This window comes from Pieris napi, chromosome 19 (genome assembly GCF_905475465.1).
Source record: "Pieris napi chromosome 19, ilPieNapi1.2, whole genome shotgun sequence".
NCBI classification, from domain to species: domain Eukaryota; kingdom Metazoa; phylum Arthropoda; class Insecta; order Lepidoptera; family Pieridae; genus Pieris; species Pieris napi.
This window is the reverse complement of record NC_062252.1, coordinates 10,543,757-10,569,252: the sequence shown is the minus strand read 5'-3', so window position 1 is coordinate 10,569,252 and position 25,496 is coordinate 10,543,757. Positions and strand designations below refer to the sequence as shown.

General features: G+C 32.9%; 1 protein-coding gene across 2 annotated transcripts; it reads right to left on the bottom strand.

Moving 5' to 3' along the window:
• Positions 1-1,948: 1,948 nt before the first annotated feature.
• On the bottom strand, positions 1,949-24,779 carry LOC125059327 (structural maintenance of chromosomes protein 5). 2 transcript variants are annotated; one of them, XM_047663701.1, is made up of 20 exons: positions 24,628-24,779; positions 24,415-24,556; positions 23,859-24,047; positions 23,399-23,619; positions 22,584-22,830; positions 21,597-21,804; positions 20,777-20,924; positions 19,522-19,669; positions 17,808-18,010; positions 16,042-16,205; positions 14,314-14,443; positions 13,316-13,451; positions 12,311-12,517; positions 9,170-9,253; positions 8,526-8,747; positions 8,127-8,236; positions 7,790-7,907; positions 4,851-5,008; positions 3,473-3,590; positions 1,949-3,056 (listed from the first exon to the last, which is right to left on the bottom strand). In XM_047663701.1, exons 1-20 carry the CDS (start codon positions 24,699-24,701, stop codon positions 2,907-2,909), a joined length of 3,177 nt encoding a protein of 1,058 aa, XP_047519657.1. In that variant the 5' UTR covers positions 24,702-24,779; the 3' UTR covers positions 1,949-2,906. The 2 variants fall into 2 exon arrangements, with proteins under 2 accessions (XP_047519657.1, XP_047519658.1); XM_047663702.1 differs by lacking the exon at positions 24,628-24,779 and having other exon boundaries at positions 24,407-24,523.
• Positions 24,780-25,496: the final 717 nt, after the last annotated feature.

Sequence of the window (25,496 nt, the reverse complement as noted above, 5' to 3'; positions counted from 1 at the left end):
TTAGTTAAGAGGCTAGTATGTTGATTGAACGACTAATTAAGCTAGTTGGCTGCGACAAATATATTGCAATGAATGGAATGGTCTTTCATGTGTATTTGGTCAGACAAAAAGAAATGTTCAAGCCAAGATTAAGATATATTTCTGTAGTGTGAAATTAATAATGATTTTTCAAGTCCATAATTAGTTTCAATTGTGTTATAAAATTAAACGTTATAACTTTATTAATATCGTGTTCCTAGTTTTTGAATTGCTAGAAATAACGGTTTTACGAGAATACTCCTACAACGCGGTCGGGGTCTACCGCGTTATAGAGATATTACTGTATTGTGGGTGAGACATGGAAGTAACCTAGGTTTGATTTTCGATGTAACAGTTATTGGTAGCTACAAAAGGGTGATCGCTTCTTAGCTTTCAAATCAGAGGCAAGAATGTCTGTCCCATTGCTGAACATCAAGCAACAGTAGTCTTTATATATATAATTCGAAGTGAGTGTGTATGTCACTGAACTTCTCTCAAACGACTGGATCGATTTTGATGAAATTTTTTGTGTGTGTTCAAGGGGATCTGGGAATGGTTTAGATTCACAAATCAGCCCGCCAGATGGCGCTGCAGTCGGTACTTTCATACTTTGCTTTACTAATTGCTTGAAATATCATGCAGGACGTCTGTCAGGTCCACTAGTTTCTATAAATATAACGACTCGTTCATTGTACATACTGATTTGTTGGATGGTGTGTAAAGCCGACTTAACACACAACAGTCCAAATGGATGTCTGCGGGAACTGAGTCCACACTACACTGGAGTTAGAGGAATATCCAAATAAAACAGTAAAATTAAACAATTTATTATAAAATATACAATAACGCCACAATTTCGTAAGCACTTAATACTCAGGTACAAAAGTATGTCATTTACAATTGAGATTTCAGAATTAATACATAAAAAATGCTATTTCTATACAAACAACAGTTTTATATTTCTATAAAAATATGTTTCACACTTATAAACCAAATTATAAAACATCGCAACGTTAACACAGTTTTGACTTACGAAATTTAAATTGTTTATTAAAATTATGTTATACCTTAATTTAAATCATTTTTTAATATCGCAAATGAAAAATAAAATCCTTGAATTAAGTTAATTTTAAATTAAATTTTCATACTAGGTATGAATAATCTACAAAAATATTTTTTAATTATTAAATATGTGTGCGTGTAAACCTTAAAAATGCTTGCTTTTGAACGCCTTCATCGTTAAGGTTTCGTTTCACGTTATTAACGATGGTATAATTAAATTACCTTAATTATTAATATTAATAATAAAGTTATAAACTAGTATACCTAGTATTTGGAAAAGCTGGAGGAGCCTACCCGTGTAGGGGTTCCGATCAATGGCACTGAAGGAAGTTAAGATATTAGGATAATTAAAAAAAAATACATAATAAATTTAAACAGTACATATTTTGTAAACATTAGATATAAGCCTTCAAATAAGAAGAACACAACTTTTTAAAACCTAGTTATATAAGTTAATACCCGTTTTTGTAATTAAATAAGAAACATTAAATCTATTTTTGACGTGATAACGTCTTTAAAATCGTTTTAGTCGGGTGACATGTTCAGAAACTTGTGTCACACCAAAACCTCACGAGCGCGAACGCAGGTATAACGAGAGAGAGACGGACCGATCTCCCGTCTCATCTCGAGCGCTGCCAGTCATTCCGTGAATGTATGAAGAAAAATGTATATCATAGTCGAATAAGTAAACTTGTCATTTTACACCCGAAATTTATCATCAAAAGTGTGAATAAAACGATAGATGTTATTTAAAATTTGAAAAAATTGTTATCTTCATTAATTCCTTACTTCCCAAAAACTTATATCACCAATAAGACGTTATCACGTAAACATCTCGATCGTAAACCTACTTTACAAACAACCAATATTTTTTTTAAATAATAATGATTTTTTTTTATTTTCATAGTTTTTTTTGACCCGTTAGATGTCATCAACCAACCAACGTAGTTTTTAGTTGAAGATTTTTAGATAGACACATGACAGTTCTCAATTGAGATTCTTACTTAATTCGTGAAAATGCTCATTCAAAAAATTCAAAATCATTTATTCATATAGGTAACACAATGTACACTTATGCACGTCAAAAAAATATATTAAATGCTACTAATTTTACATTTACTGCCAGTACTCAAATCAAGGTCGTAGAACGGAACTGAAGAGAAGAACTGGCAATAAACTCTCCGCCACTCTTTAAATCGCCGAGTTTTTAGTTTTTCACAATCCTAGATGCATTCCAGATAAAAGTACCTCTTTTAAAAGTCTTAACATAAGTCAATCGTGACTATTTTATATGTACATATATATATTTTTTTAGAGTTTTTTTTTTCTTTACTAGGGTTGCAAGAGATCGCTTGTTAGACATCCTTGAATCTCTTATAACTTGTGTTATTTGTTTTAATTTTAGTATAACAAGTTAAGTTTTATTAGCATAGTTACACTATTCGCAGCATTTTACAACAAACTCCCAAGCGAAATTACAGAATTATAACTAAATAAATTCAAAGCTCTCGTTAAACGTAAATTAATCAATAAAGCTTTTTATTAATTCAACGAATATTGAACAATTTGTATGACTCAAAACTTGGCGACTAAAAAATAGTGGCGGAGAGTTTCTTGCCAGTTCTTCTTGCCCGCTCTACGCCTTTGAACAGGTAGTAAATGTACGTTTAGAATCTTTTCTGTTCACGTTCACTCGTTTAGCTATATGAATAAAGTGAGTTTGAGTTAGAGGAGCTGTTTTTACAAGCTTAGTTTTGCAAGTGTTTTCAACACATTTAATTAAAATTAAAAACAGCCATACAATTGTGTACATATCGATATTAAATTTACATACTGCTTGTGGCCTGCGATAGCCGATAGGTCCGAGCCTTTTGTAAATGTTTATCGTGTTTCCATTTTTTATAATTCATCAATTCTTTGCCATTCATAATTGTGTGGACCATTATGTTTTCGCCATATTCCAGTTGGGGTAATAGCTGAAAAGAAAATCATCATATTGCTTTCGTTATATTAAAAATGGATTACAATTCAGATAAAAGAATTTACTTATATAGCACAGCAGTGTGGACCTAGTCGAATGCGCATTTAATAGCGAAGGGTGAAGGAAAACATCGTGAGGAAACTAGCTTGCCTTAGACCCAAAAAGTCGACGGCGTTTGTCAAACACTAGAGGCTGATCACCTATTTGCCTATTAGATTGACAAATGATCACGAAAAATACAAAATCTGAGGTCCAAACCTAATAAGGTAGCCACTGATTTATTTAAATAAATCGCATGTTTCTTATTTTATATTGTCACTAAATAAATTATAATTTATGGATAATATCTAAGATTATTCGGATCTAATAAAAAACTGAAAATATTTGTTTCCATTGAAAGCAAATACTTACTTTAGGCGTCAAAAGAAAATACTGTCCATTTTCGCACTCCGTGGTGACTTTGACGAGTAATTGGAACATTTTCCGCTCATTTATCGCGTCCATGCCTTGATTTATTTCATCCACACATCTATTAATAAAAACATTTAAAGTTGGTTTAATATATGTTGTTTATAGAGCCTTTAAACTTACAAATAAGCCATCAAATACATAAATTGTAAAAAAACAAGTCTCAGTTCTTCTACCGTAAAAAGTTGAGATTCATGTTATATAGGTCGGTTATCGAAAGCTGGCGCGTTCACAGTACTCACACTAATGCAATTTCACTATAAAAATATGACTTTTTTGCCAAGCTATATATTTTAGTCTACTCTGGTTTTAGTAAGGTTGGGTGGGTTGTAAATAAATAAAAATGAGTCAAATACATATAAATATTATGTGCATACGAGAGTTGATCCAAAAGTTCTAAGTCCGACCAAGAACGTAAAAGAGTAGTTTGTGTAAATAATTTTTCATTTTTCGACATAAGCTCCATCTAGCTCAACACACTTCACTTTTACTTCACTAACTATTCATTCAATACTCCTCTTAGAAACCCCAGTCATATCTCATGTCAAATGAAATATATATTTTTTTCATTAAACTGTTTTTATTAAGATGCTTAAAATAATTAAAAACATTGTGCACCATTTCACGAGATTGCCCTGGTAATGTTTGAAAAAAGATCAACATGTATAGTAAAGATCAACATAAACAGTAGCAAAAGAAAAACAATAACTGTCTCTTTTATACTCATAAGCTTGACCGAGCGCGAGAGAGACGGACAGTCTTTTCATTATGTATTTGTGATTGTATTTCAGTTTGACATCATGTCTCGCGCTTATTCACAGACACTACACAAGCACAAACTGTAAATGTATTGAAGCCGCCAGCTTTAGATAACATACCTATACCAAGGCTGTTAATTTATTAAGTCCCTACTTGAGGGACTTCCTTCAGTGTTATGTTATTAAAAAATCGACGGGTTGCACTCCTGGAGTGCCGGCAGAAGTGAAAACTTGAATATTAACGTTGTGCATTTTTGATATTTTGGAATGGTTAGGGAATAATTTTGCACGAATTGCTTTAATTATCAGTATAAAAGTACTATCATTTATGTGGTAGATTACAATATTTATTTATTGCGCTATCGTACACAAACATGACAATTTATATTACATTAAATACGCCGCCCTATCCCTACTCATTGGCAAAGAAGACAGAGGGTGTAGGCCGAGAGAAAAAGCCGGCGTAAAAAACTCTCGGTACTCTCTTTTTTCAGCACAATTCATCACAACCATATCACCCGATTTCAACCTATGGAACCTGTATAAAAATAATTAATAAGTACCTAAAGGGCACGGTCGTTAAAGCCTGCAGCGCCATAAGGTACAAGGCAGTACATAATGCCCTTTCGCCACCACTCTGCGCGTGACGTGTTAATTGCTGCAATTGTTCATCCGCCCGGAATCTAATGTATATACCCACACCGTATTTGTCGTAGTCTTCCTGTAACAATGACAGTTTCTTACAGAACAGAAGTAGAAGAGCAATCCGGCAGTGCTCCAGTGCCTGAGTCTCAGTGTGCCTTAGGAGGCGACCGGCATTACTATTCGTGCATTGAAATACTAAACACGCCATATATTAACCTTTTTGATTGTCCGTTGACGCACATTTGGTATGAGCGTCTAGTGCGGAAATTGAGTTCACACTATATACATACACTAGCAGACTGCAAGCGTTGCTGTGGCTAAGGTTTTTTTATATTACATAGTAGTAAACTATTCGAAGGAAACGGTAGGAGAACACCAATCATGGGGACCACCATGCTTTTTTGGTGGTAATGCCATTAAATTGTAGCTTATGTGAAACGTTGGGACTTTCAACACAGCGCCATCTGTTAGAATTGTGACTATCAAATAATAATTATTGTTTATTCTATATAATAAAATAAACAAAAAATTAAATTTCTACCCTCTTTCACTACATGACTGCAAATCAATTGTTAAGACTTGGCTTTTGTCCTTAAATTATGAGGAAACAGAAGATCTATTTAACTAACATGCTACAATAATATTTTAGTTATTTTGATTCATTAATTGTGTGTATAATTTATATATTTATACTAGTGTTACATATACCCATATGTAAAATGTATAATTATGTATATTTATGTATTATGTATATTTATGTATTTTAGTATTTTATGTGTATGTACCTATTTTATTACCTATTATATTCATTGTAATTTATACTGAAACATTTTTTTTTAATATATGTTATTTTTGTTTAAGTATATTATGTGTAAGAAGATAATTAGATGTAATATCTGGAATTTACAAATGTCTATAAAAAGTATTGTCTTGTAAAATTTTGAATAAGCTCTCTTGACACTTGTTACGAATTATATTGGGAGAAGCCACTGACTCCTGAGATACAGGCACTAAAGCCTAGTTTAGGTGTCAGAGTCTTCATAGGATTTCTGTAATTACAAATATGTCAATAAAGATTATTATTATTATTATTATATTATAAACAAATATTTTGCAATATAATAATATTGCGGGTATAAATTGAGATGTAAGCTTTCCTATCTTTTAAGTTGGATCAAACTACACACGGTTTGCAAATTTGATTGATATCGGTTTGGTAGTTTAGGAGTACATAGCGGACAAACAACGTGACACGTAATTATATATATATTAAGATTTATATATTTAGAAAAGCTTGGCAACAGTCGGCACACTGATACATACACAAGAACAATGAAATACTATTTGACATCGGTGACCTTTGACAAAACGCGTTCTTCGGAAAGGAGGGACAAATGGAATGATGGGATGCCTCATTTATCTAGAGGGTACACGAAATTTAAATCGTTTTACATTGTATATTGATGAACTGACAAAAGGTTATATTTTATTTTTACTGTTTAATATTTATCTGTATTGTTTTTATGTTCTCTTAGTAGGTGTGTGTATTGTATTGTGTGTATATCCTAATACCGCAATGGGCCTTGCCGTAATGTCAACTTGGTCAAATAAATGCAATTTAAGAACAGCAGCTACCAGACGACTCGCATATGCGTTGCCGGCTTTTTAATTGCCGGCCTTTTGATTGCTATTTTAAAAAATATACATGTAATGGGGTTACATGAGAAAACTTTCTATTACCAAGATTATTATTAACAAGAATTGATTTAGATTCATACTTCAAGAGAAAAAAAAATCCTATTTTTTTCTCTTTATATGATTGCTTAATTTTTTGTCACGAGTTGGAATGTTATATGTATATTTATACAGTTTTGCCTCGTCATATTTATTATGAAATGGAGATGGACGGTTCATATGCTACGGAGCTCAAAATGGAGAAAAATATTGACGGAAAGGTACCTTAAAGACTGAAAACGAAGAAGATGCCGACAACGCAAGAGATGAGAGGACGAACTGAAACTAACAGCAGGCTACAACTGGAGAAGAGTCGCAAAAGATAGAGAACAGTGGAAAGGGTTAGAGGAGGCCTCTTCCAAGAGGTACACCGAACTCCGAGATATACTGTCGCAAAATATATCAAAGACTAGTAGACTCGGCCAAGCGTTGCTGTGGCTAAGATTTTTGTTATATTACACAGTAGTAAACTATTCAAGAGAAACGGCAGGAGAACACCAATCCACCATGCTTTTTTTGGTGGTTATGCCATTAAATTGTAGCTTATGTGAAACGTTGGTCATTATTTTGATAAGGATCAATACCTAGGTACGAATAAAGAGCCTTTTAAAAATAAATACCACCAAAATACCACCGCTAGTATTTTAATAAATAATAAAAGGACGCTTATTCTGACGTAACTATAAAAGATAGAGACATGCTGTCACATTTTTTATAGATAGTGATGAGTCCTGAAAAATTGTTATACATCATTTTGTTCTATCATTAATAGTTTTCGCAGCGCACACGATTGAAGGAAGTTTTTTGTTTATTTTTTTACACCTTGGGTTAGATTATTCAAGTTTTAGTAAGCATCCCTATTTTTTTTGAAAATGAAACATAGCCTATGTCACTCGGGAATAGTGTAGCTTGCCAACGGTGAAAGAATTTTTGAAATCGGTCCAGTAGTTTCGGAGCGTAATCATTTCAAACAAACAAAAAATCAAACCTTTCCTCTTTATAATATTAGTATAGATCACAGATCACAGAGTTTCGGCTTAAAAAGACCATATTATTATTATAAGTAAAATATTAAAAACAATATGATAAAAAATGTTTAGAATAAAAAAAAATATATACTCACATCAGCCCCAGTTTTGTCCAATTTAACTTCTCCGGCGCATCCCATTTTGGCGAACATAGATCCAAATGCACGGTCTATGTTACGCAGCAACGTTTCCAACGACGGCAGCCATTTTGATCTGAAACCCATACAAGATGCTGCGAATAATCCACGACCGCTAAAACCCTAACTATGGCTCTAAAACTGATGGCTATCATATGTTAATTTTTTTTTTTAATTCATTTATATATTAATCTATTTAATAGACATAACATTTATTACTTACAAAACATACACACACAGAAACACACAAAATAACAATAATAAAAAAGAATTTTTAGGCTTTACTGGAACTTACTTGAGTTTATTCATTTTTTCTTCTAACTGTTTGTTCTTATCCGATGAGTTTGTGATATCAGACTGAAGTTTTGCAATAGTCCTTTCCCGTGTTTTGTATTCTTTTAGTACCTGAAAAAATCAAAATCGTAAAAATAACGTGAAATTTAGCATAGTAAAAAAATTTACGTTTGCAAAAGTAAAACCAAAATTTTATTAAAACAGCTGAAACAGTTTTGCTAAAATTTTGGTCAAATTTTAAGTCAAAATAACTATACTAATGTTTAAAAGAATTTGTTTTTTGTATGTTTGCATCGAATTTAAAAACCACTGGAACAATTTCAAAAATTCATCTAGAATATTCTACATACAATTATCGTATGCTACTATTAATATCGTTTATTTTTTCTGAATTAAATACCTGTTCATCACTAGTATCCATACAATCTATCCGTGTCTGCAAATCAAAGCAGTGTTCCTGTAGAGCTGTCAAATCAGAGGGTAGTTTCTCAAAATCGTCTTTATAAGGAAAATCTGAGTCTGTGGGTAGTTTGTTATTGCAGGAACGTTTTGCTGCTGATAGTTTTTCTTTTGCTTTTGAGACGGCACAGGTTAAGCAGTTTTGTATGTTTTCGAGAGTTACCTAAAACATTTAAAATTCCAAATTCAATAATAATTTTGAATCAGAATACGTAAAGACCGCTGTCTCGACTGGGAACCTCACTTCAAAATATGTATAGCAAGCGTTCAAGTATTACGTAACGAATTTGGGGGGGGGGGGGGGGGTTTTTTTGTAAAACGTTACGGTGCGGGGCGGGGATTGAATTACGTGTTATTGTTAATATTATTTTCGTCTTTACAGCACTTTACACCACATAATGGTAACTTTTAGGTACAACAGGTGGTGTAGTTGGTCACGAAACGTTTTACTATTGGGTACCGAAAAACGTTACGGCGCGTTATGGGGGAGGGGGAGGGGGTCAAGAATCTCCATAAATTGCGTGACGTAATACTTGAACGCTCCCATAGCCAAAAATATATTTTCCATAAAAAACTGTATCTTACTTGAACATTTCGTAATTCATTCTTCAGTTCTCTCAATTCCGATTCATGCTGTATTATAGCACTTCTGCTTACATCCAGTTTTATCTATAAAAATATTTATTCAAATTAAAATCATACTAAAATGAGTTTTATATAGGTAACATAAACGTCCAAATCATAAAAAAATAAAATATGTTTATTATGGAACATAAGATACATGTATCACTTATTCCACGTCATTAAATTTGAAGGCATCCCTACTCATCGGCAAAGAAGACAGAGGGTGTAGGCCGAGAGAAAAAGCCGGCGTAAAAAACTCTCGGTACTCTTTTAAAATATCAAATCACCAAACAACACTTATTTTAAAACAAATATCGCATGGAATTTACATTCTTCTAAAATAAAGGACAAAGTAAAAATACAATTACAAAGAATAGCAAAAGCATGGAAGAGCTTTTGGGCGCTTAAACAAGTCATGAAAAATAAGAAAATGAGCTCTTCAATACTTGTATAATACCTGTACTAACATATGGGTCTCAAACTTGTCCCCACTAAAGCGCAGCATACAAACAGGTGTATCAAAGATCGTTGGAACCATGTTTGATAGGGAAGAAAAGAATAGACAAACTAAAGAATACAGCTTTAAGAAAAACAACTATGGTAACAGATGTTACAATAAAAAAAGTTCAAAAGTACATAAATTTATTTATAAAAAAAAAAAAATTGGTTGTTTGTAAAGTAGGTTTACGATCGAGATGTTTACGTGATAACGTCTTATTGGTGATATAAGTTTTTGGGAAGTAAGGAATTAATGAAGATAACATTTTTTTCAAATTTTAAATTACATCTATCGTTTTATTCACACTTTTGATGATAAATTTCGGGTGTAAAATGACAAGTTTACTTATTCGTCTATGATATACATTTTTCTTCATACATTCACGGAATGACTGGCAGCGCTCGAGATGAGACGGGAGATCGGTCCGTCTCTCTCTCGTTATACCTGCGATCGCGCTCGTGAGGTTTTGGTGTGACACAAGTTTCTGAACATGTCACCCGACTAAAACGATTTTAAAGACGTTATCACGTCAATAAATAAACTAAGGTGGAAATGGGCCCCACATGGCAAGAGGAACAGAAAAGTGGAGCAAAAAAGTACTAAATAGGTTTTTTTTTATAGAACGGGGGGCAAACGGGCAGGAGGCTCACCTGATGTTAAGTGATACCGCCGCCCATGGACACTCTCAATGCCAGAGGGCTCGCGACTGTGTTGCCGGCATTTTAAGAATTGGTAAGCTCTTTTCTTGAAGGACCCTAAGTCGAATTGGTTCGGAAATACTTCAGTGGGCAGCTGGTTCCACATAGTGATGGTGCGCGGCAAAAACTGCCTTGAAAAAAAAAGGTGCCCAAGGTACAGCAAACCAAACAGAGAAAGACAAAGTAGATGGTGGAGACTAAAGTAAGAAACAGCAGGTGGTACATGGCCGAGAGTGACACGTTGCAGAGTGGAATGGCGGTGGGTGAGGCCTTTAAAAAAAAGGCACACAGATACACTAAAAGAAGATTAAAATAAACGTGTTTAAATGTATCTGAATTAAAGGCTAAAAAATATACAATTAGGCAACCGATATACTTATTTCTAATGTGAAATGCGCTGTTCGCCCGGCTGTTATATATTTGCTTTGAAAATAAAGATAGTAATGGTGATTTTTTGAATTTGGGAAGTACTAGTTTTGAATTTATTCATTACAAATATACATATTTTCTGTATCAACCGAAGGATGTGGTAATCAATTCGATGAGGTTATTATTTTTAGGTATTCATGTGTCATATAAGTATAATCTCACGAAAAAAGTTGAAAATTTCTAAAGTGCTTTATGAAAAACCATTGCTCAAAACTTTGGCTTACACATACAGGTCTTATGTATATGTTTCGATTTTGTGATAATGTAGGTAAACAGTGTAGAAACAGCGATTAAGCAAACTTATGGTTCTAGCGATTTAGGTTGCAATTAGGAATTAGTGGAAAAAGTTCTATCAAAATCGAATCGATTGACTTTCCAAAAAAAACCTTCATCCGTGAATAAATTAATTATCGTTTAATACATTCAATTCTCTTGACTAAACAATACCAATCAATTTGTAATTTTTTTAAGGACCTTACAATATTTTATACAGTAGATAACAAAAACGTTGATGTGCTAAAAAGAAATAATAATGTGCAGAAATAAGCGCAGTGCAGTTTTACAATTATCGACTTGAACCTATAGTATTGTCTTTTATTGACATAACCTTTACACATTTAAAGAAAAAACTTTTTAACCGGATTAAAGTTATGTATTATTATAAAATTACCATTATTTAACATAATTTTAAATTTAACCGACGTTTCGCGTGCTTTACAGCGTGCGTGGTCACGGTGACTGAAGACAAAAGGTGTTGAATGTCAAAAAGTATCACAGCTGTAGAAAAAGTTGCATTATCTGTATTTGTTTCCCCGGAGTTGATATCGACTAAAAGATGGAGGGTTTTGGCAGAAATGGCTCACGGTGTCCTCTATTTTCGCGGATTGTTTATCTTTAGATTTTAATTTGGATATTATTGGATCCCAGGTGTTTGACAAATTGTCAAACAATTTTAGGCCGTCTTCTCTATTGAAATCGTCGGTTAAATTTAAAATTATGTAAAATAATTGATGACATGTTCAGAAACTTGTGTCACACCAAAACCTCACGAGCGCGATCGCAGGTATAACGAGAGAGAGACGGACCGATCTCCCGTCTCATCTCGAGCGCTGCCAGTCATTCCGTGAATGTATGAAGAAAAATGTATATCATAGTCGAATACGTAAACTTGTCATTTTACACCCGAAATTTATCATCAAAAGTGTGAATAAAACGATAGATGTAATTTAAAATTTGAAAAAATTGTTCATTAATTCCTTACTTCCCAAAAACTTATATCACCAATAAGACGTTATCACGTAAACATCTCGATCGTAAACCTACTTTACAAACAACCAATATTTTTTTCTTTGAATTGAACCTAGTTTTGTTTTGAATGTATGTTAATAAAAGACTCCATGCAATCTGAAGTATACAAATTTCCTCAAAATCAGTCTAAACATAAAAAGCACACATTAACCGTTTTGAAAAACTTACCCCAACCAATTCTTTTTCTTGCATCTTTTTCTGCAATTCCTTTAAAAGGTCTTTCAATTGCGAATGAAGATGACATTGCTTAAGTACACTCTCTTTTTGTCTCTTCTGACAGTTCTCTTTCTCCGACTCTATGTTAAGGGAAGATTCATTTTGTATTTCCTCCATTTTCTTCGTTTGTAAACGTATTTGTGCGCTTAGTGTTCGTATCTAGAAACAGTAAACGGATAAAACAAGAGTCTCCTCCAAATTTTCTTCTCTTTTCAGTAGACTCTTGGGCCGAGGGGTTCAAGTGCAAAGGCGCTATGAAAGATTTACTACCGGTGTCCCGAGAGCTGGTGCTTTTCTCGCTCAACGAATAAGCAAGACAGCGAGGAAAAGCCAGAATTAAAGGTACTCTGCCACAGGGACCAAACGTTTAGAATATTGTCAATACTCTATATTTGTGTTATGAATACATCGATAAGCAGTTTTTGAAGTGAAACTTGAGGGTAATTTTTTTACAGATGAAACGTCACGAAGATGTGCAGCGTTTTTGTCGAAGAAAAGGGAGAGAGCGATTGACACCCATTGAGAGAGAGTGAGGATGGTGAATTACCTTATAGAAATTCTATTTTTAATATTAAAATTTCGTAAAGAGAATTTAGCAAATCTTAGTATTTTATATTTTATGCAAAATAATTTATTGAATCAAAAAAATAGACTTATTATTCTTATTAATTTTCGACGCTTTTAATATTTTAATGACAATTAAATTCATGAAATTCCTAACATATCCTCCTTTTTCCCTCCCTTTAAGTCTTGGAAATCTAAAGTTTAAGATTTGTATAAATATGAACAAGAGTTAAAAATAAGTTCGCCAAAGAAGTTTCACTTCTGACATGTGAACTATGTACGCACGCACTTTTTTTTAAATAAAACAAGTAGAAAATATATAGTATGTATTATAAATGTCATGACGTTGCTTTATGGGACTGAAGATTTAAAATATCGTGAAATAAAAAATACCTTTTCTATGCTCTCATTGATGTTCTTCCTGTCCATATTAAAATTGTTCAAAGTGACCTCTAGTGGCGAAAGTTGGTTGTTAAATTCCTGCAACTTCGATTTATGTGTAGTTGCTGTTTTTTCAAAGTTTGCTAACCTGTGGCAAATTAGAAATGTTAACATACCTAATAGTTGGTATTACTCGCGTAAAGATATCACAAAGTTAAATACATGTTTCTGTCTTTATGAGCTTAACATAAAAACAGACAACATATAATCTACACTATAACATATACATATATAGCTTAACTGTTTGATTCTACGTAATGCGTGCAATATTAAAAGATGAAGTAAAGTCAAAATTAAAAATACAAAGATACCTTAACAATACATATAACAAAGATATAATATGAAAAACATAGTAAGATAATTATCATGCTTTAGAAGAGAACAGAAGACTGATCACGGACATGCTTATTAAGAACATCATTAAAGGTATCATCGTATATAAGTATTTACGAGGAAATTCATCAAAATAACACGCGTGGAGCTTCAATAAATTAAATTTTGAGCCAGAAAATGAAGTTATACTTCTTTAGGCGCGTTATGAAAAATTTATGAGAGTGAAATTTAACGATGCGCGCGCACCGTGACACGAAATTAACAGAATGAAGTTGCCCACGGAAGATGCTACGGCATTGGACATAATTTAAAAACCACATTCGAATAATAATAGAATTTATGTTACACTTAATGTAAGAGAATAATAATAAATATTTATTTATTTGATTTTTCAAATGTAAACTGAACTTTATTGACTATAATGACTCCTTTTCCAGTCTTTGATTATTTAATTGTAATTAATTATTTGTATGCAATTAAAAACTATTTTTAATAATGCCAAAGAAGTATAACTTCTTACGCGCGTACATAAGTACACGCACCTTTTTTTCTATAAGCTTTTAAATAAAATATTACCGAAACAAATATGTAATATCAAAATAAGGTAAAATACACACTGCTTCTTAAATTTATTAATCTGTTCAACGTCCACAGTTTTGGCGAGTAGACGAGGTGGGTTTATTTCAGTGATAGAACTGGATTTCGCGCCACTGTATTCCGATACGCGCACTGAGAATCTGTGGTTTTCTAAAAAAAAGAAGTAAGAAATTTTAGTCTATGTGTGCTTCGATTCAGTTGTCATAGAGCACTATACATACAGTAAAAATATTAATAATAATGGTTGTCTGTATAGGTCGGTTATCGAAAGCTGGCGCGTTCACAGTACTCACACTAATGCAATTTCACTATACAGTATGTTTAAAAATAAGACCTTTTTTGCCAAGCTATATATTTTAGTCTACCCTGGTTTTAGTAAGGTTGGGTGGGTTGTAAATAAATAAAAATGTGTCAAATACATATAAATATTATGTGCATACGAGGGTGGATCCAAAAGTTCTAAGCCCGACCAAGAACGTAAAAGAGTAGTTTGTATAAATAATTTTTCATTTTTCGACATAAGCTCCATCTAGCTCAACACTTTTACTTCACTAACAATTCTTTCAATACTCCTCTTAGAAACCCCAGTCGCATCTGATGTCAAATTAAAAATAACATTTTTTCATTAAACTGTTTTTATTAAGATGCTTAAAATAATTAAAAACATTGTGCACCATTTCACGAGATTGTCCTGGTAATGTTTAGACGGAATATATTTCATAAGACATTTTTTTCAAAGTTTCTTACCTCCAACCAAATAAGTAAACAGTCACAGACAAAATAATAATGAGAAAAAAGATCAACATGTACAGTAAAGATCAACATAAACAGTAGCAAAAGCAAAACAATAACTGTCTCTTTTATACTCATAAGCTTGAGCGAGCGCGAGAGAGACGGACAGTCTTTTCATGATGCATACTCGTGTTCAGTGTGACAAGACGCCTCGCGCTTATTCACAGAGACTACACAAGCACAAAGTGTAAATGTGTTGAAGCCGCCAGCTTTAGATAACATACCAATAAAGTCGGTTTACGGACGATAGTTTAACGTCACAACGTCATAACAAAACATTGATGATTGCATACTTTTATGAATAAAATTGAATCATATTTATTGAATTATCACTATTTTGTATGAATACAAGGGAGTGAATCCTCGGACGCATAGGCCAATCGAGTGGAAGAGAGATAGATGCGGCGCAAGCGTACAATAAGCGTAACGGGACAATGAGTCATGCTTTTTCGTGCATGTAGCCGGTGTTCGTCGATTTATTAGACGTTGTCACGTCAAAAAGACCGTGTATGATGAAATTTTGAATGTGGATACAGGACGTCTGTCACCAGCTAGTCTTTATTTATCTATCTCTTCTTATACGACTAGACCGATTAGAATGAATTTTTTTGTATGCGTTTGGGTGGCGCCCTGGATGGTTTAGATTTACAAATCAGCCCGGCAGATGGCGCTTCAGTCGTTTTTATCTATACAGCAAATAAACAGCTGGTATATATATAAATCTTCTGTGCATGTGTTCGTAAATAAACTCCTAAACGGGTGGGCAGATTTTGATGAGATGTTTTGTGTAGTCAAGAATGATTAGCATTATTAGTTTTTTTTGTGTATGTAAGACGTGTGTACAGAACGTCGGTCGGGTGCGCTAGTATAGTATAAAATCATGTTTTTTTTTAATATTTGTGTTATATATTTCACGATAAAGAACGCTGTTTAAAGACTAGTCTAATTTATCCTACCTGTAAAATAAAAGGTGATATTTGCGGGTACATTCCCGCTATTATTAAAGGTGTGCTCGTCGCCAATAGGTATTTTGTGAATCGAGTAATTTCTACACAAATAACGGACAATCGCGTCTGGAGCTGAAATTGTATCCAACATGTAGGTGTAGAAGCCGAGGTAGCTGGAACAAATCAATAAAAAATTTAATTTGTTAAGTCTAGACTTAGATTTCCATATCTCTTAACGATTCTGATGGATTCCCATATGAAACGTATTGATTAGTAACAATCACACACACACACACGCACTCACACTGACCCGTACAATCACACACACATACACTCGCAAATGCAGATACGCACACACACATAAACTAGACTTTTGTTTTTGTTAACTTTTTTATATAGGTATATTTTTTTTTATTATAAATTATTTATTGTTCGTTTTTAAAAGTTGTATTAATTAATAATACTTTTTGCCACTATGTCCAAGAGGGACTAGTGACTTGTAATAACAGGTTTTCCCAACCTTTTTAGCACCAGTCTCTCACAATAATAGATAGCATTAAGTTTATTGTCAAGTTTATTGTCAAAAGAAAGATCTAATTCCCACGAGAATGTAAGTGCGTGCTCCTATTTCACCATGCCTCCTGCTGATAGGGGACAAGTCTTTGTTTTTATTTATGTTATTATTATTAATTACTTAAAATGTCATGTGGAACATGGTGTAATGGTTGCAGCTCCTTACAAACGTTGTGTAAAAAAAAAAAATGGCGATTAAAAAGAGTGGCGGAGAGTTTATTGCCAGTTCTCTTCCGTTCTACGCCCTTGATTTGAGAACTGGCAGTAAATGTAAAATTAGAAGCATTAATATTTATTTCTTTAATGACGAATCACAAGTGTACATTGTGTTACCTACGTGAATAAATGATTTTTGAATTTTTTTTTTTTTTTTTGAAAAATGTACAAATTGATTTTAACGTGACGTTTTCGAGAAATTTCTGGACAAGCCCGTATTTTAGAACGTAATTAAAATAAGTATATAGAGCTGTCAAAACATTTTTTACATTTGACATTTGACAGCGATCGACTAGAGATTGTGACTTGAGCGTAGTGTTTTATTTTATATCATTAATTTGCAAAGCAAAGGTGTTTTAAGCATTTCCACCCAAAAATAATGCGAAGAAATCCAATCAATGAAAAAACAAACAAAATTAAGTAATAGCGAACTAGCTAACTAGCGAACTGTGGAATCGACTCCCGGGGGGGGGTCTTCCCTCAGTGATACGACCTCCAAATGTTTAAAAAGCGAGTCTACTCCTCCCTTAAAGGCCGGCAACGCACCCACTTAAAATGGGTGTCTATAGGCTGCGTAGACTGCCCTTTTTGATCGTTCCGCAAGCACATTTGCCCCCCTATTATATAAAAAAAAACTTTAGAGGTGTCAAGGGACACCCGGATGGAACGAAATTCCTTTCGATTAATTTATATGTAATTGGTATCATAACAGTATGATAGATTTTCTCGACACCAATCTTACGACGAAAAAAAAAGCCAACATCACGAGGTGTTCCCAGGCGGTCACCCATCCAAGAACTGACCTCGCCCGACGTTGCTTAACTTCGGTGATCGGACGAGAACCGGTGTATTACAATAGCAAATAGCAAAAAAGTGTCGTGACAACTTTTCGTAAGAATTTTTTCCGTCTAGCCCCCTTTCACAACGCGCGATAAGGAACTTCGTTCCAAAAAAAAATAATAATAAGTTAGACAGTGAAATCTCACCTAAGTTCGGAAATATCCTGCCTCTGCAAGTTGAGGGTAGCGGGTTCGCTGCATACCGCGTTCACCATCTTCAAATTCATCTCTCTCATGTTTCTCATAAACAAATTCATCTCTTGGCTGGATTCGAAAGTAAATGCGATGAGGTCCCGTGAATCAACCGTTGCTTCTAGGTAACGTGCGAATTTTGGGTCTGTGAAGTTTATCTACAAAAACTTTAAGATTAAATAGACAGCCATTGTAGCAAGTATTACAGGTTTATTTATAAGTAATCTTACAGCTACACATATCCATATTATAGAAGAAAACTTAGACAAAATACAAAGCCAAAACAGATTACAATTATAAACAAAATATACGAAACGGAAAAACATAAATCAATGTACTTAACATGAATGGATGAGAAAAAAAGATAACTGAAATTAAACATTGATCACTTAATATTATAAAGAAATAACTAAATTGTTCATATTGGAGTTAGCTAAAACTTGAAACATTGGCAAATTACGCAGAGTTCGTACGAAGAAAAACATCGTAAGGAAACCGGCTTGCCTTAGATCCAAAAAGTCGACGACGTGAGTCACGCACAGGAGGCTGATCACATACATACCTATTAGATTGACAAATGACCATGTAACAGATACAGAAATCTGATATCCATACCTCAAAAAGTTGCAAGGCCACTGATTTTATTTATTAATAATATACAGAAATATCTCAAAAACGACTTTTATGACCCCTACTTTAGATACTCTAAATGATTTTAAAGGAAAGGAAAAAATAATTTAATCATATAGGTAACATAATGTACACTTATGACTCGTTAGTAAAGAAATTCATATTAATGCTTCTAATTTTACATTTACTGCCAGTTCTCAAATCAAGGGCGTAGAACGGAAGAGAAGAACTGGCAATAAACTCTCCGCCATTCTTTTTAATCGCCATTTTTTTTACACAACGTTTGTAAGGAGCTGCAACCATTACACCATGATCCACATGACATATTAAGTAATTAATAATAATAACATAAATTAAAAACAAAGAGTTGTCCTCTATCAGCAGGAGGCATGGTGAAATAGGAGCACGCACTTACATTCTGGTGGGAACAACACGCAAACAATAGTGCGTAAAAAATGGAATGTGACCGTACACGGCCGTGTGTTATACGTTTATGTAACGTGTAATATTTTTTATACAATTTATTTATGTATGAAAGATAGGAGCAAGATTTTGACAATAGTTGATTAATACTTAAGTGGCCTCTTCGAGTCAAAATTGCAAACACGGTACACACCAACAAAATGGCGGCGTTTCTCCAACACTCGTGTTCTTTGTTCCTTTAGCTAGCCTTCTTTTTGGTTCTAGAGAATAGATTCGTAGGTCTCACTGTCCCCCGATTTTGTTTTTAGGTTTTTGGATTGCCCCCATTGCAAATTTAAAGGCTATCGTTTTTATGTGCATTTTTTTATAGAGCATGGATACTATGCCATTGGGCCTCGCGCGTAACCGGCCTTTTAAGGTTATTTCGGCCATTTGGTACACTCTGTTCCTTAGTCGAATTGGTACGGAAATACTTCAGTGGTCAGTTCTACATACAGTTCTACACAGTTCTACACGGCGGACGTCGAGGTGTCACCTACTTGTGAGGTCACACAAGTACAGGAAGGTCAGAACTAAAGATACAATTGAGAAAATTTATTAAATAATGAAGGAATACCTCTAGCATCATAGGTTCATAGACTCCATGCTTGAATAAATGGCGATTGGCTCTGAGCCACATGACTGCCTTGTAGGCATCTCTGGTTCGGTCACTTTCGCGTAGACTCTCTAGGCGGGTCTTATTTACGTCTTGTAAATTATTTATTCTAAAAAAAAAATCGTTCAAATATATGGGGTATCTTGAAGTTCTAACGATATAAGTTTGCTCCAAACGGCTGGAACGATTTTGATAAATTTGGTGTGTTCAAGTGGATTCCAGAATGATTTACATTTACAATAAAATAGATCACTTTTGTTAAACGCGTGTTGGTCACCCACTATACTAAAAACTATACCATAGTAAAAATATTTTACGATGGATTGTCAAAGACTTTGTTTCAAAGACTTAGGAAGCGTTCAAGTATTACGTAACGAATTTTGCCCCCCCCCAAATTCGTTACGTCCTTTGTTAAACGTTACGATACGGGGCGGGGATTGAATTACGCGTTACGTTACGGCACGTTATAAGGGGGGGGGGGGGGGGGTTTCCAAAAATTGCGTGACATAAAACTTGAACGCTCCCTTAGACAGAATAGCATTCAAGAGTTAGATTCGAAAAGTCCAGAGTCCATTTTTCTTGTGTAATTACAAAATTTGTGGTTCAAAATTAAAAAAAAAAAGGTGCTGGAGACTCACCAGACTAAACTGGTGACCAGACTTCTGGTAAGGTGGTTTTTAACCCTAATCTGATGCCAGGAGCTTGGTGTGAAGTCGAATGACATAGATGACACGCGTTTCTATGTGTGCGTTGCGTGTACGCGTCTTGATTTAAGTGTGCTATTGTTTACAACTTTGAATGTATATAAATAAAATAAAATGTACCGACGTTTTATGTGGTATTGTATAAATAAATCAATTCAAATAGTTTTAATTCAGGCATTTTAAATACCTACAAACCTACCTACCTAAATACCTACAATAAGCTGTAAAAACTCAACTGAAGCGTACGAGTGGGGTATACTGGACTGAACTGGTTTTGAGGCTACAAAAGCACGGCGCGCGATATGGCCGTGCTCACTTCTTCGCCGCTCGCACTAGATAGTATAGACGTTACTTATACTTATTATTGTTGAATTTGTGGTTATGTGTTCTTTATTAATCAATAGAAATTGTGTGGTAAATTTCGTGTAATCTAATTTGTTTTTTTTTAGTAATTTTATTTGTTAATTTCTTACTCTACATATATCTATGATAATTATGAAAATACGAAGTACCTGTTCTGATACAATCTCATTTGGGGTACAATATTATTTTCATAATCGAACTCTACTTCCAATTTCTTCTTTTTTAAAGTGTCAATTGTTGCATTCGTTGTCGCTATAGATTTATGAATTTCAGCCAATTTCATTTTTATACTTGTTTCTGAAATAAAACGAATTAATAAACAAATATGGCAACCCTTCAGCGCGAAGTGCGCTCCGTCAAATGCCATTTCACAATTTGACAGTTTAACTTCCATAGATAATGCGTATGTTACGGTTCAAAATCTAGTGACGTTTGAAATACTTATACTTTAACGGTGACATACTATACATGTATATGACATACTATAGACTGAACAACCACAGAGAGTAGATTAAAAAAAAACAGACAGAGTATTTCCGGACCAAAACGACTTAGGGTCCTTTAAGAAAAGAGCGTACCAATTCTTAAAACGCCGGCAACGCGCTTGCGAGCCTTCTGGCAATGTGAGTGCCCATGGGCGGCAGTATCACTTAACACAAGGGGAGCCTTCTGACCCTTCGCTCTCAATTACATAAAAAAATACAGTAGTTAAAAATTATTAAACAAATATAAATAAAATAATTTAATTAAATTTTTTATAATATTGTCTTTTATTATAGTAATACATAACTTCAATCCGGTAAAAAAGAGTTTTATTTATTTTTTTATTTTTATCCAACCTAAGTGCAAAGTTGGCTCAACAATAAAATAAAGTTGACTTTAGCAACATGTAGGTTATTATTAATACCAACGCGTTTGACCTGAAGTTATTAAAAAAATTTTATCATCGCATATTCATATTAGACTTACCATCTCCAACATGTTCAGCAGCGAGTCTTTTATCATCAATCAGTTTGTCCAACTTAACTTTAGCCACGCCCAACTCTCTCTTTCTATTTCGATGCCGTTCCAACTTCTCTTGGAAGGCCGAGTCTATCTCTTTCAGGACATATTCTAGCGAATTAACGCTGCTTAATGTCTCTTTTACTTTGTCTGTTAACGAATGAATTTCTCGACCCTAAAAGATATATAAACTTTTTTAAGCTTTCTGATTAAAATAATGTATATTTAATTTATGAAGATTTATAAAACACGAATTGGCAATCTTACGCATCATAAGTAGTCAAAATAAGACGTATAATTATGTTATTAGTGCTTTGTTTCATGTTCCTCACATCAACACTAAGATTTTTTTTAATGTAATAGCGTTAGGACGTGTGTTAGCTGTAGGACTACGAAATAAATATATATAGTAAAAAAAATCCTTAGTAAAATTATTTATATCAACAAGTACCAGTATATGGTTTCTGACCGCTTTATCAAATTGAGATAACCCAAAGCTGGTATTTCCGTAATATTTATTTGTTTGAAATTATCAATAAATCAGTTATTTACAAAAAATAAACTAACTTCACATATCTATAAATGTTATCCTAAACATAGGGATTTAACGAAACTTGGAATGAAGTTAAATAATGTTTGGACAAATAACTACTATACTAAGAAATACATACATAGATTATGTTCAAATATGATGAAATTAAAAAAAATATTACAAACAGATCCAAATTATACCTTGTAATAATAAATTTCGTTGAAGAAATAATAAGTATCTTTATCTGATAACCGAACATTTTGATGTTATTTTTGTGTTACAAAATATTGTGGACAATCACACACATGAGATCATTGTACTTAACTATAATTCAAATAAAACTATGAAAACCTAGTAACCTTTGTTTTTAAAGTTGGTAAACTAGTCTTTACAAAGAATATTATAACACATTAAAAGCTTACCGCACTAAGTTTTTTCTGTTCCAATGTGCTAATTTTGCTTTTTGCATTTCCTAAAACTTTCTCCAGTGGCGCCATTTTTTTTGTATGTGTGTCCACCAATTTTACTGCCCCCTTCTTATCTTGGCTGTATTCATTCACTTTTGTTTTAAGTTCTTGGTATTCAATCCAAAGTTTCTTTTTTTCGCATAATTCAATATGTCTCTCAATATCTTTTCTTTGATTTAATGTGTCAATTATCACTTTTATTCTGTAATTATATTTGTTATTTTAAATAACTGAATTAAATATTTTCATAACCCTCTATTACTTACTATGAAAGGAATATTTTAAACTATTTAAAAGCTATCAAATTAGGTTTAAATACTAGACACAAAAATCTACACAATTAGTTAGTTACACATAATTTTGAATAAATAAGAGAGTTAAAAATTTTTGTGCAAGCCTTATCAGCAATAAAGCAGTCTCTTCAGGAGCTTCTAACAGAAGAAAGCAATTATAAAAAATATTTGGGGTGAAGTGAAAAAGTTGTAATATGAAATGGAACAATGTACATATAGAAAAATTTAATTAAATCTCAATAAAATATAATAACTAGCTTTCACTAAAATGGATTTCATGTGTTTTGAGAAAATTGTTTGGGAAGTCTTCAACAACATTATATCAATGAATTTATATGAAAACTTAACAAATCATGCTATCTATTAATGATCTCCCTACTTAAGTATATTTTTGAGCTAATTGTGTTCATACTGATAGCTACTTACACTCAGTTTATTGTTATTTATTGAATTTTAAACATGATTTAAAAATGGTACCTCTCATTCAATCGAATCTGTTCCTGTAACAATTGTGCATTATTCTCCTGTGTGGTGGAAAGGTTACGTTGTTCATTTCTTGTTTCTATTAGTTCGTCTAATTGTTCTACACTTTCATTCCCTCCAACAGCAGATAATGTACTGCGAAGTAGTTGCTGTGGATTCATTTTGGAAAAATCCTGGACTCTGTCTTGAGGTAATAGTTGACATAAGTTATCTACCTGAAAATAGACAATTGGTTGAGAAAAAAATACTTTTTAAGTTATGAGAATAAATTTTCTCCTAATTTTTAAATAATTTAAACATTAAATTATATTAAATTGCTAAGGTTCAAAAATAGTTACTTAGTTAATATATAATAAGTTAAGATTGCTTTACCAATATAAGTGATAACCTGTATTTGGTCCTACCACACTTAATCTAAATAAATTTACAAGTAAAATAAGCCATCAAAAATTACCTGTATACTAAGTGATGTAATGAGGTCTTGAACTTGGTTCTCTCTTGCAGTTTTATGATTGATATACCACATGGAGGTATCTTTTAGATTGAAATTTCTAGTAATAATAACATTTTGTTTTCCAGGTTGTTGGTATAGTTCTATTTCTATGGTAGCCTCTTCACAGCCTCCACGAACATACTCAGATAACTGAAAAGAGATATGAATAAGCTTTTGTAATAGCTGTAAGTTGTAAGTACATAAAAACAAACAAAGTAACGGTTTGACTTTCTAGTAGCACCACTAAATTTAAATCTATAACTTTAAAATTTTTACGTTTTCATCTTTTTACAATAGCCTGTGATATTTTTATTAATAAATTTACTATAATGGTTGAAACTTTCCACATATCATTTGAAAAATATAATAAGTAAAATTATAAATACTCAGTTGATAAATTGATTGGTGCATTAAAGCAAATAAAACTATAAATAATATAACTAATTACTAAATTTTTATTATACAGATATTAACTTAGCTATTTAACTTTTAAACTAACAAGGTTTTACCTACTCACCTTTTTCGCCCGACCAATAACACTGGGTTTTCCACACAAACCCAAAATAATAGCACAAACAAAGGTAGACTTTCCCGTTCCGTTAGGTCCGATTATAACATTAAGTGATGATCCAGGATATAATTCCACTTGTTTATATGTCCTGAAATAGAGATTTTATAAATGGACCACCTCAAAGTCTTACTCAAGTGTAATGTAATCCCAAAAACGTACACAAAGTTTTCAAGAGCGATCCTGTAAATACTTCCCGCCTTATTTCCATTACTGTTTATTATTTTTGACATCATATAAATTTAATAAAAACTAGTTTTCCCAAAAAATTACAGTTCAGTTAGAGAATAAAAATAAATATAAATAGGCTAATAAGGTACTGTTTTATAAATTAATGTGGATTGTGGACTAGAAAATATAAATCCAGTGTAAATTTAAATCGCAGTCTGACAGATGACATCATACAGCAATTGATTTTGACATACCCCGGAGAAGTATATGAAAAACTGCTTCTTTGAATTAGAGCGCAATAGCACAATATAATAATGACAATATAAAAATAACTTTGAGAACGATAAATATAGATATTGATGTCTTATACTTTTGTTACCGTTAAAATTAAATTATTTGTTTCGACCAGTAACACCAGCACTAGACTACAGTAACTAGTCCAGCTATACTTAATTAAGTGTACTTCGCTTAGTTAGATATAGAAGTATCTCTAATTAATTTATTGAATGTTTTTATTTTTCAAATTATTAACGTTATAAATGTTTTATAATATAAATATTTTTGATGTTTTAATCATTTCAATCAATCAGTCTAGCTGACTTAATTTATGTCCTTCGCATAATTATTTTATACTTAAACAGGAATAAAACAAATATAAGAACTACAAGATTGTATCTAATTCACTAACACAATGGCTACGACAACTTCTATAAGACGTGTTACATAGTCTAAGTGATAGTGATAGCAACTCCTACAGATGGTTCCTCCTAGAACCTTCAAATACCCCTAAATATCGATTAAAAAACCCTACAGATTTCATTTTATACTCGGTTTGAGAGGTAATTTTAAATATGCATCAA

What these genes read in the sequence shown, in the direction of transcription:
- LOC125059327 (XM_047663701.1), bottom strand. Translation starts at nt 24,701, where the DNA reads ATGATGTCAAAAATAATAAACAGTAATGGAAATAAGGCGGGAAGTATT. An exon ending in TGCTGAACATGTTGGAGATG is followed by an intron (nt 20,925 to 21,596) that starts GTAAGTCTAATA and finishes GTTTTATTTCAG; the next exon opens with AAACAAGTATAAAAATGAAA. An exon ending in TATCACCTTTTATTTTACAG is followed by an intron (nt 14,444 to 16,041) that starts GTAGGATAAATT and finishes TCTTTTTTTTAG; the next exon opens with AAAACCACAGATTCTCAGTG.